Raw genomic sequence first — 20,196 nt, forward strand, 5'->3', positions numbered from 1 at the left:
CCTTAAGAAAATAATGAAGTCTTCTCGCGACACTTGGCGAAAATAACTAAGTTCCAATGAGACGCTTCAGAAAAATAACAGAGTTCTTATATGGCACTTTAAGAAAATATCAAAGTCTAATCACGACACACGAAAAAAACAAAGTCCCAATGTGTCAATATGACAAAGTTCCAATACGATGCTCGCAAAAAATAAAGTCCCATTCAGGCACTTCAAGAATATGATAAAGTCCCGATACAACACTTAGAGAAAATACCGAACTTGGATTTCGCAGACTGTCGACTAGAAGTTCGACACACACAATACTTCTGTCACCAGTGTCACAGAGACGGCGGAGTGACAGACACTGAATTCGTAGGTCGGGTGGTCATCCTTTTAAACACGTTCGCATGGAAGTGTCTAGAACTCGGGTACTATCTACCCTTATAACTTCTATAATACTCGGTGGATTTTCTTGAAATCTTAACAGATGATGTCCATTGTAAGGGCTTTTAAGATGGCAGTGTCAAAATGTACTTTTGAGGACGAGCTGGATCATTACCATATATGGTAGCGGATAGCTGGCTTACGGCGGCCACGTCACTCGCTGGGTACGTCACTGCGTTCGGCGGGCTGCCCACCTTCCATCTCGCGCGAAGTTTAACAAACATACTTCGGACTTCTGTCGTAGCGGTGTTCCCGGTACAATATATATATAATTCAAATTAGAAGTTAAAATGACACCTTAAAATACTCAAACACGAACTAAAGTAGAGACAATGGGATAAAAGAGCAGTTAACACAAATACACTAGGACAAAGGATATTCATCTATCCCATCCAACCTCCGTTGGTCAACTCTTGTTCTCTTCCACCCCGACGGTATTAGAGCACTCGAGGCCTAAGGAGTCTTCCATTTTAACGCCCTTCGTGGCCCTTGTCTTTCCTTGGCTGATACTTTGATTCTTGAAGTGTTGGATCCCTTCCATTTTTTCTCTATGATCAGTGTTATACAGAGGATGGTTGCCCAGTTGTACTTCCTCTTAAATCAATAATCACCACCTCTCACTGTAGTGAAGAATAGTTCAAATAACACTTCGAAGAAATGGTGTGATTGGCCTGGTGAAAAGGGACGAAACAAAATTTACATTACCTTTACAAAGCTGTAGATATCCCAGTCACGAGGTGTTCCTGCGAAGGGGTGCTCTCAACATTGCATATTGTGAAGGGCCAGCTGCGGATTACCCAAACATGAGAGACATTATCACACACGATAAAAAAACCACTATCCCTCATAAAAAGGATGACGAATTCTGCTGACTGATAGTCATCTTGCAGGAGGAGGGAGACTGTACTCGGGAGTTTTAGCCTATGGTGCAGATCGACCAGGTCCACACGCTCCCTAAGGATGTGTTCCACGGTAAAATGATCCCCGCAAGTACACACTGGAGGGGATTCTCCTTTCAGTAAATAAGAGTGCGTCAGTATACCGTGGCTGATCCAAAGATGATAAAATACTGCTTCCCTCCGAGAAGCCCGAAGGGAAGTCCTCCATACCTTTGTTGTTCCTTTTATCGCTCTCAGATTATCTGGAAGTGGAGTGGCCTGCCACTCCATCTCCCAATGGGACATAACCAGATGTCTCAGCTGAGTGCGAATATCATTTGCTGGAACCTTGTAAGGCAAGGGGGGCAGTGTAACTGCCTCCATGGCAGCCCTATCTGCTAACTCGCTTCCCTCTACACTCATGTGGCTTGGGAGCCACATGAACGTGATTCTGGTGCCGGCATCTGAACACCCGGCCAGCAGGTCCTGGATCCACTGCACCACAGGGTGCCGAGGGAAACAGGTATCAACAGACTGTAGTGAGCTCATGGAGTCAGTACACAAAAGAAAGTGACAGCAGTCAACGGAAAGTGCGTATCGCAGAGCTTCACAGATAGCATAGAGCCATGCTGTGTACACACTACAGGTTTCCGGAAGAGCAAAAAGGAACCTATTATTGTCAACAATGAACACACAGCTCACCTTCATTTCTGACCTCGAACCATTAGTGTAAACGACGACTGAACCTGGATACCAGCCAACAACGTACAGAAAGAGCCTCCGATAAAGCGAAGGGTCCGTGCTTTAATTCGGGCCAATGTGCAGATCCAGGATTATTTCAGGTCGTCATATTATCCATGGAGGTACCCCACTTGGTTGTCTGACAAGGCAAGGAACTGAAGGTACATCAAACAATCTGCAACTGTTATCCAAGTGTATTCCAACCAGCTGCGCTGCTCGAGGATGAGCATCGTACAACGGCCAGTCTCCATTGTGAAATACGCAAGGATAGCTTGGGTGTAGTGGCATCTTCGCAAATTTGAAGCATAGGTCAGAAGCATTTCCTGGCGCCTAAGGCGTAAAGGCGGCACACCAGATTCAGTGAGCAGGCTAGCAATGGGGTTTGTACGAAAAGCTCCCGTTGCCAACCTACCCCCCCCCCCCCCCCGTAGTGGATGCTATTCAGTTTTGCAAGTACGCTGATCCATATGTTGCATTGCCGTAGTCTAACCTGGATGATATATGTGCCCTATAAAATAGTAGGAGCACCGTGTGGTCAGCCCCCCAATTAGCGCTGCTAAGAAACTTCAAGATATTCAACTGCTTGGTGCACTGCACTTTCAATGTCGCACATGTGGCTACCATGATAACTTGCTATCGAAAAGGAGCCCAAGAAATCATTAGGTGTCAATTACGGGAAGAGCAACATTTCCTAAATAAAGCTTGGGATGCGGACGAAGAGTACGTTGCCGGCAAAAGTGGACAACGGAGGTCTTCGCGATTGAAAACCGAAATTGCAAGTTATGATTCTACGAGATGAAGCCCAATATTAATTCATTATCTATTTGCTATTTGCTTTACGTCGCACTGACACAGATATGTCTTATGGCAACGATGGGATAGGAAAGGCCTAGGAATTGGAAGGAAGCAGCCGTGGCCTTAATTAAGGTGTGAAAATGGGAAACCACGGAAAACCATCTTCAGGGCTGCCGACAGTGGGGCTCGAACCCACTATCTCCCGATTACTGGATACTGGCCGGACTTAAGCGACTGCAGCTATCGAGCTCGGTAATTCATTATCTACACATAATAATAATAGTAATAATAATAATAATAATAATAATAATGTTTGATACACAACGCAAGGGAGTCCCATAAGGTTATTTACTCCAATCCAGACGATGTTTTATCCTTCTGTGGAGTTCGTTTTTCAACCAATACTGTATATGTGATTTTAGCCATTCCTCATCGTCTATTTTATGAAACATCATAGTTCATTACAAGAGCTCACCCTTATGTAAATAACTGTTTTTAATTATAAGCAGTCCAATGCCACTGAGCGAAGATTATTATGGTCATCGATTTATACGAACAATTAATCACTATATATTATTGTAACATCTTCATGTCATTCATTCCACTTACATTTTAAGCAATTTTAATGGTCAATATTTGTTTCAATAGACATAATATAATCTTACTGATTATTTTTAAATTGTTAAAATTCATATTTTATCAATGTAATATTCGACGTTTTTTCGTTATATATACCGGGATCAGGGCCCTGACCCACCATGGATTAAGTTATCTCTAGATGATGATCCTCACTAAGCATGAGCGAAACCTGTCCTAATTATAATATCCATTAATGATTTTATCCTAAATATAAAGGACTATTGTGTATTGGAAAGGTGGTTTTTATTAATATGATAACTTCTTATTATGAAAACCGAAAGCCATTTTCTGAAGTCTACCGTTCTACTCTCCTAATAGCTTGCTGTAATTATCGCTCTGCGAGCTATAATGCAGAGCAAAATCGTCCACATATAGCGACGGTATTGCTGCTGAACCAGCAGCAGCGACAATACCGTTTATGGCAATTGCAAACAGAGTGACACTAAGAAGCAATCCCTGTGGGACTCCATATTCTTGAACGTGGTATTGCGAATATGCCCTCCCAACTCAGACACGGAATAGACGGAGATACAAAAAATTCGCAATAAATACCGGCAAGTTACCTCGGAATCTCCATTGATGAAGGACTGAAAAGATACCATATCGCCATGTGGGGTCATAAGGCCTTTTCTAAGTCGAAGAAAACAGCCACCAAATGCTGTTTGTGGAGAAATGCATCCTGGAAAAAACTTTCCAGGCGTACCAGGTGGTTAGTGGTCAAGCGAGCGGCTCAAAAACCACATTGGTACTCGGACAAAAGTCCTTGTTTCCCCAGACACTACACAAGTCGGCGATTTACCATCGTCTCAAATAGCTTACACAAGTAGTTAGTGAGACAAATAGGATTTTTGTTACGCTTGAGGACAGGAATGACTATGCCCTCTCGCTACCGAGACGGAAACTCACCCCCTATCCAGATTCGGTTGAACGCTCGAAGAATATAATAGACTATCCACACTAAGGTGTTTTTTTTTTTTTTTTGCTAGTTGCTTTACGTCGCACCGACACAGATAGGTCTTATGGCGACGATGGGACAGGGAAGGGCTAGGAGTGGGAAAGACGCGGCCGTGGCCTTAATTAAGGTACAGCCCCAGCATTTGCCTGGTGTGAAAATGGGAAACCACGGAAAACCATTTTCAGGGCTGCCGACAGTGGGGTTCGAACCTACTATCTCCCGAATACTGGATACTGGCCGCACTTAAGCGACTGCAGCTATCGAGCTCGGTACTAAGGTGTTTCAACATCTGGTTATGGACATTGTCTGGCCCAGGAGACGTGTCCTTGCAAAGCGCCAACGCGCTGCGGAGTTCCCACTCCATAAAGGGCACGTTATAGTCCTCTGAAGCTTGAGTGGCAAAACTAAGGTGATGACGATCTGCTCCCGCTTCAGAGCAAGGAAATCACAATGGTAATTTCCGTAGCCATACACATCCGCGAAATGAGTTGCAAGATGGTTAGCAATCGAAAGTGGTTCAGTGACGATACAGCCAGCAATGGAAATTCCCGGTACAGGAGAGGATCCTTGGATAACCGAAACACGTCGAAGTTTAGTCCACACTTGAGATGATGGAGTATGTGACGTCATAGACGACACGTATCTCTCCCACGAAGCTTTCTTACTTTGGCGAATAAGAACTTGCGCCTTAGCGCGGAGTTGTTTAAATGTTAGCATGTTGGCCACAGTAGGCTGCCTACGATAACGTTTATGAGCGCGACGACGTTCTTTGACAGCTGCTGCAATTTCTTCCTTCCACCAAGGAATGAGTTTTCGGCGAGGAGTCCCTGAAAAGAAGGGAATGGAGTCCTCAGCAGCAGCAAGGATAACTTGTGTTATGTAAGTTATTTCGCCGTCAATGGTCCGCCTGGTATCGTCGTTAAAGACAGCTAGTGATGTGAACTTTTAGCCAATCAGCATGTTTAAGTATCCATCAAGGGGGAGCCTTGATGGATTTTTGTTTCAACAAAGTAAGAATAATGGGAAAAGGGTCAATGTCACAGAGATCATCGTGTGCATTCCACCGAAACAGCAGAACCAATGTTTGGCTGCAAAGACTTAAGTCTATGCGAGAGAGTGTGTCATAACATACACTGAAATGAGCTGGTTCACCTGTGTTCAAAATACATAAATCCAGCTCTCTTACTAATGTTTCCAACTCCTTTCCCCTGGGGCAAGGCGTTTCAGAGCCCCATATGGGGTGATGGACATTAAAATCCTCCAATAAGAGGAAGGGAGGTGGAAGCTGATCTATAAGATCAGTGACATCATTTATGTTAAGAGGCTGGCCTGGTGGAAAATAAATATTACACACTGTTGCTATGACAGGCAGTGGTACACACACCGCAACTGCTTCTAGTGGGGTTCTTAGAGGAACCTCTGCGCTATAAGTATCAGAACGAACAAAAATACCCACGCCACCGGACGCCTGGGGAGCATAGTATCGTTCTGTCAAGTATAGTCTCAAATTTCTCAAGACCGTATGATGACCTGGTCCGAGATTTGTCTCCTGAATACAGACTATACTCTCCGCGAACTTACTAACGAGCTGACGTAGCTCAACAAGATGCCTGTCATAACCGTTACAATTCCACTGTAACAGTGACATAGTGAGGACTAAGAGAGAGAGTGTTAGGTTATGAGCGACAAGATGCTCTCAAACCTAAACACTATCAATATCAACATCTACATCCATAGATGTAGAGGATGTAGATGAAAACTCGACGTCCATCCCGTCATCGACAGATTGTGGGATGGCCGTCAAGAACTTCGACGCTTTCTGGGGGGGGGGTGATGTCCCCCTACGAGGGGAGCGCGCAGGTTTTGGAGTAGGCATACCTGCTGGTGCAGACTCATACCTTCCAGATGGAGGGCATGATTTCCCCTTCGCAGGAGCGCCCAGTATGGGTGTTCCCCTTCTCCGCATTCTTTTCACGTTTAGGCGGGCTGGGAGATAATTTTCCAACCCTGGTTGATGATGCTGCCTCCGCAGGCTTGGGCACGGCTTTTGCCAACCTCTGACAGTGGGGAGACTTGGACTTTATAATGTCCAATAAACAACCATTTATATTGGTATTAGGAGTCCCAGCTGGCACAGACTTCTCTGTGGTCAAAGGTAGGGTGGTTCCACCCCTTTGAGCTTTTACTCTTTGCGGCTGTGCGTGCAGGAGCAACAGCCGCCTTGGACGCAGCGATCGCAACAGGTTTAGACGATAGAAACGATGAATCTGGAAGACTCTGTGCTATCTTCGTGTAGTCTAACATCTTGGCAGGTGCATTCATAGCATTGAACTTACGCACTTCCTGATAGGAAAGACCATCCAGGGCCTTGATCTCCTGGATCTTCTTCTCACCAAGATATACCGGACAGTTCTGACCTATGACAAGCAGCAGTACCCACACGCCGTTGACTTTGCGTGTAATGCGTCGGGCGTGTCACGCCACGGTGCTTTATGTCTTTCATCAAATCATCGTCAGTGTTCAAGATGAGATCACGATGGAAGATAACTCCACAAACTAGATTCAAGGTCTTGTGCTCTTCCATTTTGATGGGAATATCACCAAAGTGATTGCACTTGAGCAACAGATCAGCTGGCACGGCAGAGCGCGTCTTTAACAACGAACTACCATTGCTCATTTTCTTCAAATCTTCCAGTTCACCGTAGACACCTCTATGTGCCTGCTAAACAAAAAAAAATAGACTTTATCAGCTTGAAGTCACTCCCATCAGTTCTGGTAGCAACCAGAAACCTAGGAAAGCTGGATCTCATTCCTTCAGGCTGCGCTTGTTCCCAGGGGTTGAACCCCTCAAGGAATCACAAGTTAAAGACTTCGGTGGGGGACCACCTTCGGCAGGTAGAGTACGTTTTGAAGCCATGCCCAAAATCATCCTCCCCGAATGCCATCCACTCCAATCAGGGGTCTGTGTAGCCGAACCAAGCAGCCAAGGTTAATACCCACCTCATCATAGCCAGCACTGCCCAGGGTCCGATGTTGGACGATGCCTAATACGGGATGACTGAGGCAATGAGCACTAGGACTCCCTTCCTCCAATCACCCGCAATTGCACGTACCCAATAGCGTATACAGAGCACTAAATATAGAGAAAAAATAAAAAACAAATAATAATAATAATAATAATAATAATAATAATACTAATACTAATACTAATAATAATAATAATAATAATAATAATAATAATAATAATAATATGTCCTTCTGGCATTCGGATGTGTGGGGACCTGTGTTGTCAGGCGGATACTACTGCAAGGGTACATGATGCTCCCACCCACTGCTCCCTGGGTGGTTATTGCACGGGCTTTCGGGCATAAACGCACATGTAAGAGGCCCATCTCTGAGCAGCACACATATCAAGAATTGTTAATTGGTCAACAAGTAACCCTCAAAAAACAATAAAAAATAAAGAGGGGACCATGGCCACATGACCCTTTTAGTCGCTTTCTACGAAAGGCAGGGATTACTTGTGAATGTACTTGGCCCCTCCCACCCACAGGCGGTCCAACACATTGTACCAAACCGCAATCCATGTCCGCGTCTAGGTTGCTTCTTATGACAGGCAGGGGATAACGCGGGTGTATTCTACATGTGCGTCCCCCACCCGCAGAGGGTTGTTTGGGTGTTTTGTTGAGTATTTATAGGTCTTTTTTTTTCCTTCAAAATTTATATTAAGTTAGATTTTTTAGGGTTGAGTGAAAGGGTTTGCTCATTTTTAAGGATATTTTAAGTTATTTCAGATTTATTTAAATTCTTATCTGATGTTTCTTGGTTTTTGACTAGTATGTTTTGAAGTTTAGTTTGAGTGCATTTTTGGATTGAATCCCATTCCAAGGGGAACAGCTGTGATGAGACACTTTCTCTTAATAATGTTCCTCATGTGATTTTATAGGCCTTTAGAAAGAAAGAAAAATGTTAATATGTGCTTTATATATAATGAGAAGACTATTTTAATGAATGAGAAAATGGGACTAGAATTTTATTTCTTTAAATAATCTAAGTACATAATTATGTAACCTTTTATAATAGAAAATAAGTTGTAGTTGAAGATGGTCCAATGGACTGAAACATGTTCTACTTGAAACTTTTTAGTGAATGTTCAAATTTTAATCAAATTTTAGTACTGACTAAGTGGGCAATAAAATAATATAAGATTTTTTTTATTGTTTATGTCAATAAGGAAGAAAAATGAAGTTTATTACATGTAATGTTATGGGCAAAGGAACACTGCCATTGGATTCTCAAAACATGGTCAAAAATCGCCTGGACATATGATTTGAGGCATCAGTTGGTACACACCGAAGGTAGGTTATGAGTGCATCATGAAGCACATGAGGCAATAAGGGTAGAAATCAGGATAGTAGTGATGATATCCTCATAAGGAGTCTGTTCACATGGCATGAAATGGGGCCCCTGGTATACACCTGCCAATATCTCTCAAACAAGACAGGATCCAGCTATCAGATTGTGACCACTCATTTGTTCGCCTCCAGCACCCTGCAAGAGACAGCAAGACAATGCATTGGTCCAATGTGCCTGAATTGTGGACCCTCCACGAATACGAGGATGCTTGCCTAGCTCTCCAGGTCAACCGGCCTCAATCCTATTGAGCATACTAGGAATCTGCCTAGAGGAATGTGGGTGCCCCGGAATCTCTTCCAACAAATCTCTGTGTATTATGCAAGGCTGTGCAATGGTCATGGACCAGCACATCTCCCCAATGCTTCCGGTGTGTTGTGAAGTCCATGCCATGCCTCCGCCATCAGGTCGAATGTGGGTGCTATACGCTACTATCCAAGTATCTCAAATTCAATTACTCATAAGTGTACTTTGAAGACAAAAGGAATTACTCCAGTATTAAAAGTAAAGTGCAAAAAAGCAATAAATCTCAGCACCTAGAAATAATGAAAAATACTGAAGTAAGCATAAAGAGAAAGGAATTCAATATAACAGGGAAGGCCATTAAATTTGATACAACTGCACACATTTCTTCTGCATTTTCTCATTTCAAAAAATAGGCAGATTAACAATAAAATACCTCATTAGCCACAGCAGAGCCTGGCCAGCAGAATGCTCATTCAGTGAACGTTCACGAGAGATCATCTTATCGATGGTGATGTTGTCTCTTGGATTTTGATTGAATATTTCCTGGAGGGTCTGTAAACAAAAATCAAACTTTCATGAGAGAGAAATCTTGTAATCAGGAAATCCCTAGTACTTCTAGAAAGATGGTAGAATCGCTGTTCATAAATGATATTATGAAGGGGGGGGGGGGACCCCAGGTGTTTCAAAATTAAAAGAAATATACTTTGACCACGTTTCACACAAAACTGGTGTGGTGTCAGGGAGCTGCTTGTCTTTTACAGATTTCAGGGTGTATCTTGTTTTCTAGTGTGTATAATTATTATTCTTACTTAACGTTCCTTAAGCAGCTTAGCTATGCAGTCAGTTATTTTGCTCACGTACAGCATGATGTCTGTAGCCAGTGGCCTTTCTTTCTGCTATTTTCTGGCTGCCCAATGTCTGGAATGGCATGCCTGCTGTATTTGTTTTCAACACTTTGCTCGCTTATGGCAGGATGGCTGTAGCATCTGCCACAGGAGTCTACAAGATCCTGTGCAGCTGCAGTCAGGTCTACATAGGTACCATGAAACAGTGCACTGCCTCTTGCCACCAAACAGAGAACTCAACCGACACAGCTGATTGAGGGAGACTGAGAAGTCATCTGTCGCTGAACACTCTACTGGATTACCAAGTAACATACAATAGGCACACGGACGTACTCTCAACTGCAGTACTAAACATGCTTGGTTATAACGGGGAAATCATAGAAATTAAAAAATAATATAAATTATTCCAAAAGAAAGGAAGAAATGAAACGGGTAAACAGAGCCTGGATAGCCATACTCAAAACCGCAAATGTAAGGAAGCCAGATGGGCAGAGGAGCAGGAAACAACTAGGGAAAAGTGCAAACAACCAGCTACTGTTAGCTACCACAGGAGACCGACCTGAACTAAACCCATCGGCACAGCAAAATTCCGGAATGTGCACAGAAACCATGCCACTGACATAAATATTGAGGTTGCACAGCCACAGCTTGTCAACTAATGACTTTTAGAAGCATCAAGCCCTACAAGCCTGGAAACTTTCTTCTTGACACCAGCTCTGAAAACCTACGCTGTTATGTCGATCTCCCAATTTTCTTATGTTAAAATATGATGATACAGTATAACTGTCTATCATCTTAATGATTCCATGCCAGTTCCATAGTGGTTATCTTTGCAATAATATAAATCCTGCTTATTTAGTATAGTCTAATTCATAAATTCTGACATATAATTTTATGTGAATATGCTACTTTATGTAATACTAGCAAGATACCCGTGCTTCGCTACGGTATTATACTGAAATTTATAATTGAATGCTTATTGTTTTAGATATATAATCCGCCGAAATTTGCGATCTGACTCGTTTTCTGCGAGAATCCGCCAAAATTTGCGATCTGACTCATTTTCTAATAGATTACGGCAAGTTTCCTCCCATTTTCAATCTTTCTTTCCAGCAATCGATTTCGTACTTCCCGGGCTAGGTCCAGGTATTCCACCCGGTCAGTTGGGTCCCTAAATCTTTGCCATCTTTCCCTATAAGTATTTTTAATATGGATCAAATCCTTTAGGAGATCCGGCGTGGTGTCATCTTGGGTGCCTTGGCGGTACTGAACCCACGGCCGGACTGCATTCTTAGTCATTACCCGCCCAGGACCCGTTTCCAGCGCGGTCCGCACATTTGACGACGGTCCAGACATTATTGTTATTATTATAGATGTTCTGGACCCCACAGCAAATGCAAGAACACTACTTGGCGGTAAATTACATCTGCTGCCATTGTCATTGTTGACAATGTGACCAGCACCATTGTCACGCGTAGGCAAGTGTGCGGGATTTCTGGCGATACGAATGACATACTTCCATGCATTACTGGCCTTATTATAGAGGTGAACAATTTGACGGTCAATCTCATTCCTATCGTTTATTTCAAATGTGTTTAAATTTTTATTTATATGCCAGGAGAATCTAGTGTAATCTACGAACGTTCTCCGAAGGAAAAGATGGCTGTTGAACACAACCTCAGGAAAGATTAAAAATGATCGGTTTATGATCAGAATAAGTTCATCGAAAATCTACAGCCTGTTTCCAGTCATTCGACAGGGTCAGGAATGGAATGAATAAAGCCACATCTAGCGGCAACAATAGGAATTGTGCCAGCTGCCGAAGCACACCCCTGGGGCAATGATCGATGAATGACAAATGAAATGAAATATTGGACAGTGTTGCTGGAATGAATAATGACAGGGAAAACCAGAGTATCCGGAGAAAAACCTGTCCCGCCTCTGTTTTGTCCAGCACGAATGTCACATGGAATGACCAGGATTTGAACCACGGAGCCCAGCTGTGAGAGGCCGACGCGCTGCCACCTGATCAAAGGAGGCTCCTTATAAGTACAATATGAACAGTAAAATCAATTGGTCTTACCTCCTTTTACACCCCACCGCCGTTAAGTTTATTTACACCCCCCCCCCCGCCAAAAAGTAAATTAAAGGAAGGCGTGTTTCTTTATGTTTAAAGGAGATTCCAAACACCAATGTTCACGTCTATTACCTTCAGTTATGAGATATAAGTATCCCCATAAATATAATTAACTTTTTTTCACTTCCTTTCACACTCCCCCAAGTGAATTTTCCGGCAAAAAATACCTATTTCTTTAATAGTCAATGATCTTCTAAATACCAATTATCAAAACTCTAACTTCTTCAGTTTGTGATTTATGTGTCCTCATGAAAGGAATTCAACTCCTTTTCACTCCCACCCCCAAGATGGTTTCCTCCCGAAAACGCGTTTTCCTTTGTTTTAAAGGAGATCCAAATACCAATTTTCACATCTGTAACAACTTTAGTTTTTATTAGATGTATGTATTCTCATACAATTACGTAAATTAATTTTTCAATTATTTCACCCCCCCCCCCCCCCTTTCATTGGATTTTCTGAGAATACGTGTTTCTTTACTTTTAAAGCAGATTCCAAATATCAAATTTCATGTCTGTAACATCTTAATTTTTGAGATATCAGTAGCGTAATTAAAAGAATTCAACGCCATTTTCAGTCACTTTTACCCCCCTCCACCCAAGTGGTATTTCCGAAAACTAAAAATACATGTTTCTTTATTTTTAATAGAGATAAAAATACCATTTTTCACTTCTGTAACATGTTAAGTAATTTGAGATATACTGTAGAAATTCTCATTTTAAAATTTCACCCCTTTTTAGTTCCCCTTAAGTGGAGTTTCCAAAAACAAATCACCTATGTTTCTTTACATTTACAGGAAATTCCAAATACCAACTTTTTACGCCTGTAACATTTTACGTTTCTCAGATATTCTGTAGATATAGTCTTTCAAAAAATTCACCCGAATTTGGCAGTCCTGTTTAACCGCCATTAATTGGATTTTCCAAAAACAAAAAGATATGTGTTTCTTTATTTTTAAAGGAGATCCCATATACAAATTTTCAGTTCTGTAATATCTTCAGTTTCTGAGATATATGTATCATCATTAAAGGCATTCAACCCATTATACACCCTTTTACACCCCTCCTATTGGGATTTACAGAAAAAAAAATACATGTTTCTTTATTTTTAAAGTAGATCCAAATACCAATTTTCAGGTTTGTAATATCTTCAGGTTCTGAAATATAAGTAGCTTCATTAAAGGCATTCAACCCCCTTTTCACCCTTTTCCATCCTTCCTATTGGAATTTTCCGAAAACAAAAAAATACGCGTTTATTTTTAAAGGAGATTCTAAATACCAATTTTTACATATATAAACTTTAAAAGTTTTGAGATATAGATACACTCATTTTAAAAATTCACCCTTTTTCAACCTCCCATTAATTGGATTTTCCAAAAACAAAAAAATATGTGTTTCTTTATTTTTAAAAGAGATCAAAAGTACCAATTTTCATGTCTGTAATATCTTCAGTTTCTGAGATATAAGTACCGGTATCCTGATTAAAGGCATTCAACCCCTTTTCACACCTCCTATTGGGATTGTCTGAAAACAAAAAAATATGTGTTTCCTTATTTTTAAAGAAGATTCTAAATATCAATTTTTACATCTGTAAACTTTTAAAGTTTTGAGATATAGATACACTCATTTTAAAATTTCACCCCCTTACTGACGGAATATCAAGAAATCCTCTCCTAGCGAGCACCTACATCTTAATATGAATATATCCCCAAAATTTCATTTCTTTATGTCCAGAAGTTTTGGCTCGGCGATGATGAATCAGTCAGTCAGTCAGGACAAGTTATTTTATATATATAGATAGAATCTACTTTCCCAATGATGATCATGATTCCATCACAATTTTAAAAGAAAAGAGAAATATTCGTAAGATGGAATTCCAAAGAATAGTGCCCAAGACATCATTCAGGACACCTGTTATCATAAGTAATTCACACAAATATAAATGACCGGGATATTTTAAGCAACAAAGTTTATTCCTGAAATCTAACAAGCGTAACTATCGTATGCCCGGGCTGAGATTTAATTAAACAAAGTAATACTGCAATACTTGGTAAAGAACAAAGAATTAGGCTGTAGAACTTACCTTAATATTCTGACTGATGTCTCTCTGAACGGGCATGAATGGCTGCCCGAAAGCCTCTTCAAAATCATGAAAACAAACAAAAATGTGAATAACAAGATTGAAAACAGGTTACTATCTATTAAACACTAAATTAAAGTATACCGGGCGAGTTGGCCGTGCGTGTAGAGGCGCGCGGCTGTGAGCTTGCATCCGGGAGATAGTAGGTTCGAATCCCACTATCGGCAGCCCTGAAAATGGTTTTCCGTGGTTTCCCATTTTCACACCAGGCAAATGCTGGGGCTGTACCTTAATTAAGGCCACGGCCGCTTCCTTCCAACTCCTAGGCCTTTCCTATCCCATCGTCGCCATAAGACCTATCTGTGTCGGTGCGACGTAAAGCCCCTAGCAAAAAAAAAAAAAAAAAAAATTAAAGTATAGGTACCTTCTTATTCCACAACATGCAATAGGGCACCAACGAGCCATTCTTAAGTTAAATAGAGGTGGGAGGAGGAGGATATTCAAGGGCTTAAACTTTGGTGTCACTTGTTCCATCAATTCTTTTTACAATTACCGATGCATTACAGGCTGTTTAAAGACATTAACTTTTGAAAGAATTCTCAAAGAAGCAAGAAACTGGTTGAACATAAAAACTGGTCAAAGATACCTGAGCAATATAATATATAACAAATGACATGTTCCTACCACCCACACTTCCCTCAAAAACCAACTGAACAAGTCCTAGGTATCTTAAGATGTGTCCTATAATTCTATCTCTTCTCATCAAATTTAGCCAAATCGTTATCCCTTCAATAATTCGATTCAGTATCTCTTCATTTGTGATTTGATCTACCCATCTCACCTTCTGCATTCTTCTGTAACACCACATTTAAACAGCTTCTATTCTCTTTCTTTCTGAACTTATTATCACCCATGTTTCACTTCCATACAATGACACACTCCTATATCAATGTTCGAAGTGAGCAAATTTCTTTTCTTCAGGAAGGCCTTCCTTGCTTGTGCTAGTCTGCATTTTATGTCCTCCTTACTTCTGCCATCATTAATTATTTTACTACTGAAGCTGGGTGGCCATGGGGTATCATATTCATAAGTTGCAAGTAAAAGACATGAAAACAGCAAGAATGATTGCTGGTACAAACAGGACCCAGGAGAGCACTCAGAATAAGGGGACAAACACTACATTAAGGCCGGTCTCCACTGATTAACATTTAACACCAACATGTTAAATTTAACATGTTACAATTGACATGTATACTGTGTTTGTGTCTTCCAATTGACTTTGCATGTTAACTCAGAATGTTGAGGTTAACACTTTTAACATGTTGGCGTGTTTTCCGCTCCAAGTGGAAAACATGTCAAGTCAATTCGTTGTTCGTGAGATGTTGGCACAGCTTCGGCAACTTCCTTGCCGTTTCCGTGTCAACAGATAGCCAAACGACGCAAACGACGTGCTTCTCGTGAAGTAGGATTATAGTTTCAACACTCCGCAACACTCATTCTCTTTGTTATAAGCTACAAATACAGTACCAGTACCGGTACGCGTGTCGTTCTGTCTACACTATACTAAAATTTATGGTCAGAAATGTAGTGGAGCAAGATTCCTTTGGACTTAATTAATGATATAATAGAAAGGCCTTGTTTGTGGGATGTCTCATCAAAGGAATACAGAGATAAAGCGAAGAAAGCCGACAGTTTCCACGAACTCTATATAATTATTCCCGCGAGTGCATCGAAAAATACCTAGCGTACCTCCGCTCCCAGTACAGTCGAGTATTGCAAAAAATCAGAAAAAGTCTGAAGTCGGGGGGCGGGAACGGACGAAGTTTATACTTCATAGTGTTTTGCTTTCGAAGCAATGAGCAGGATGAGGGGAGGAAATGTGTCTAATAAAACTGCATTTGTAAATCATAACAAGAAGCAACAGTGGCAATAACAAAGGCCAAATCTTTTTCATCTGAGTCCATTGTCCTTGTTTGAAAATACTAGACACCACCTAAATTTATTACCGCAAACTGATATGATGAACTACCTACATATAAACAAAGAAAGTTAAGTTTAACATGTTTATTAAGTGTGGACACAATGTTAAATGAAACAGTATTCAACATTTAACATGTTGATGGTGTCACCAGTTAACATTTAACACTTTTAACATTTAACATGTTGTTGTTAAATGTTAATCAGTGGAGACCGGCCTTTACGAATACACTTGATGGATGAAGCTGTACACATAAACAAGCTTCTCTGGCAGGGTCATGTGAGGCGAATGGAAAAAGACTACGTCACCGAGGAAAATAATGGATTCTGCCATGGAGGGTAAGAAAAGTAGAGGGAGACCAAGGTGACACTTACGAATCTGTTTTTAATGATTTCATTATAAGAGGTTGAACTAAACAAGGCTGCAGCAGTAGTTACAAACAGAGGATTGCGAAGGTGCTTAGTTTAATTAGAGATGTTTGCAGACTGAATGTTGAAAGACATAACAGTCTATAATGATGCATTTATTGTGCACTGCTGTGCACTAGGAAACGGTTAACACTTATATTGCCACGCGCGGTGCCTGTGACCATATCTTGTTCAGTGGTCCAGAGAGAGCCTGAGACAAACTTTGTTTATTTGTAAAACCAATCTATCACTAGCTGACTGATACCCTTATTCCCCTTATTACAAGCATACTGTGAAACAGTATTATATAAAACAGTGGACTGCAACCAACTGAATAATAAAACTTTTCAAGCAAAAGCTTATTAAAATAATACTCTACTTCAGTAGTATGTTACGTGTACAAGCAGCGTTCAATGAAATAATGCGCCCAACTGTGAATGGCAATATGTGTGCGTGTAAGTGAAATCCTGCCACCTGGATAATACCAGATATTATAAAAAACTAATATTTTGTGTGTTTCAATTGACAGTGCAGTGACACAATAACATTATTAACTACTACATTAATATTTATATACACTGACTGACAGAGCAAATGCAACACCAAGAAGGAGTGGTTTGAAAGGGATGAAAGTTGGGAAAAAAAACAGAGACGGCACGGACGAATAATTGATGTTTATTTCAAACCGATATGCAGGTTACACAATGCGCACGGCATCGACTCAGTAGGATGTAGGACCACCGCGAGCGGCGATGCACGCAGAAACACGTCGAGGTACAGAGTCAATAAGAGTGCGGATGGTGTCCTGAGGGATGGTTCTCCATTCTCTGTCAACCATTTGCCACAGTTGGTCGTCCGTACGAGGCTGGGGCAGAGTTTGCAAACGGCGTCCAATGAGATCCCACACGTGTTCGATTGGTGAGAGATCCGGAGAGTACGCTGGCCACGGAAGCATCTGTACACCTCGTAGAGCCTGTTGGGAGATGCGAGCAGTGTGTGGGCGGGCATTATCCTGCTGAAACAGAGCATTGGGCAGCCCCTGAAGGTACGGGAGTGCCACCGGCCGCAGCACATGCTGCATGTAGCGGTGGGCATTTAACGTGCCTTGAATACGCACTAGAGGTGACGTGGAATCATACGCAATAGCGCCCCAAACCATGATGCCGCGTTGTCTAGCGGTAGGGCGCTCCACAGTTACTGCCGGATTTGACCTTTCTCCACGCCGACGCCACACTCGTCTGCGGTGACTATCACTGACAGAACAGAAGCGTGACTCATCGGAGAACACGACGTTCCGCCATTCCCTCATCCAAGTCGCTCTAGCCCGGCACCATGCCAGGCGTGCACGTCTATGCTGTGGAGTCAATGGTAGTCTTCTGAGCGGACGCCGGGAGTGCAGGCCTCCTTCAACCAATCGACGGGAAATTGTTCTGGTCGATATTGAAACAGCTAGGGTGTCTTGCACATGCTGAAGAATGGCGGTTGACGTGGCGTGCGGGGCTGCCACCGCTTGGCGGTGGATGCGCCGATCCTCGCGTGCTGACGTCACTCGGGCTGCGCCTGGACCCCTCGCACGTGCCACATGTCCCTGCGCCAACCATCTTCGCCACAGGCGCTGCACCGTGGACACATCCCTATGGGTATCGGCTGCGATTTGACGAAGCGACCAACCTGCCCTTCTCAGCCCGATCACCATACCCCTCGTAAAGTCGTCTGTCTGCTGGAAATGCCTCCGTTGACGGCGGCCTGGCATTCTTAGCAATACACGTGTCCTGTGGCACACGACAACACGTTCTACAATGACTGTCGGCTGAGAAATCACGGTACGAAGTGGGCCATTCGCCAACGCCGTGTCCCATTTATCGTTCGCTACGTGCGCAGCACAGCGGCCCATTTCACATCATGAGCATACCTCAGTGATGTCAGTCTACCCTGCAATTGGCATAAAGTTCTGGCCACTCCTTCTTGGTGTTGCATTTGCTCTGTCAGTCAGTGTATATATATATTGGTAAAATTTCAGTATATACCCTATTATCTCACACTATGTGCAGCACAACTATAAAAGCAGTATTTCACATACACTCGCCCTCCCTCCCCCCCCTCCACCACTTTGATCAACAACTTCTATAAGATTAGTATTGTGGTAATCGACAGCACATATCTCCTACACACGGAGCTGTGTTGTAAATTTATATGTGCAAGTTTTTGGTCAATCATCAAGATTTCATGTTGCCCAGATCTTAAAAGAAGCTTGTAAGACTAGGGGTTTTCCATTAAATTTTGTGGCTAACTTTCTGGAATGAAGTGATGTGATCCAGCCTGTCTTCAAGATGATAGCCTAAACCCAGCGGTATATCCGGAGGTGGCCCAAATAGTTGGACCTAACAACTAATATCATGGGTTAAAAATTAAAAATGAGTACATTAAATTATCTTCCTCATTCCCAACTTTGTAAATCTGTTAGTAACACAATGATTAGCGTACTTATATATATCATTTCCGTTTGATTTGCTCTTTATGGGAGGCAGAATGTCTAATAATCAATTTATAAAAATCATTAACTACCAGACAACGTAGAGTAGGGCCTACCCTAAATAATAATAATAATAATAATAATAATAATAATAATAATAATAATAATAATAATAATAATAATAATAATAATCATAATAATAATAATAGCATTGATTACTGGATTTTTCTGAGTGTAAACTACAATGGATTTCAGGGTGCTAATGTGTGCTTACTGATGTTCATGTGGATTTGTAAGGCTGTGTGGAATATCACGACGAGTCACTGTCTTGACATTTTGATTATTATGATTAATTTGATGAACAATAATAGAGTGTTATGTGCAATTTGTAGAAATTTTTAATTCAGCGCCATGTGTTACTACTTCGCATGCACTCATTCTTCAGAGTTACAAGAATGTTAATGAGGGAACACCTGATCGAAGGGTTTTGTTTTTGTTTACCATCGTACTAACACACTGAAGGTTTCTGGCGATGCAATGATGGGAAAGAACTGGGATTGGGAAGGAAGCAGTCGTTGCCTTAATTAAATGTACAGCCCCAGCATTCGCCGGGTGAGAAAATGAGAAACGGAAAACAATTTTCAGGGTTGCGGACGGTGGGATTCGAACGCACCATCATCTGAATGCAAACTCACAACTAAGCACACTGCTAGCTCGCTTGGTTCCAAGTAAAGTAAGGAGCGTAGGAAATCTTCTAAGTTAATTATTCAAGGATTTCGTTGCTATGCCTTGTGATCTTTGAGATATTCATGAATTTTTATAGGGTGAATGTGCAAAGTCATCTAAGACATACTACCACGAGGCTTAACATGCTATGTTTTCTTATGTTGCAGTGTCTTACGTTACATTATTACGGTACATTTTCTTATGTTACGTCTGATACGTGTGATATATATTTTCCACGTGATACTTTCGAGACCATGCGGTCGTATTATTTTGTGATTCTTCAAGATGGTTATAGTCTCAAGACAGAGTAGGATTTATTTCAGACATTCAACGATAATACACCCGATTGTGTTTTTCTTGTACAAGTTGCTTTACGTCGCACAGACACAGATAGGTCTTACGGCGACGATGGGATAGGAAACGGCCAGGAGTGGGAAGGAAGCGGCCTGGTGTGAAAATGG

General features: G+C 41.7%; 1 protein-coding gene across 1 annotated transcript in view; it reads right to left on the minus strand.

The window, feature by feature from the left end:
- Positions 1–20,196, minus strand: part of LOC136864555 (putative protein PLEKHA9) — an 89,664-nt gene that overhangs the window by 46,323 nt on the left and 23,145 nt on the right. The window contains exons 2-3 of the mRNA XM_067141694.2: positions 14,155–14,210; positions 9,527–9,645 (exon numbers count right to left, since the gene is read on the minus strand). Of these exons, the coding sequence (XP_066997795.2) occupies positions 9,527–9,645; positions 14,155–14,210 (175 nt within the window). The remainder of the gene's footprint in view (positions 1–9,526; positions 9,646–14,154; positions 14,211–20,196) is intronic.

The sequence above is a fragment of the Anabrus simplex genome, chromosome 2 (genome assembly GCF_040414725.1).
Source record: "Anabrus simplex isolate iqAnaSimp1 chromosome 2, ASM4041472v1, whole genome shotgun sequence".
NCBI classification, from domain to species: Eukaryota; Metazoa; Arthropoda; class Insecta; order Orthoptera; family Tettigoniidae; genus Anabrus; species Anabrus simplex.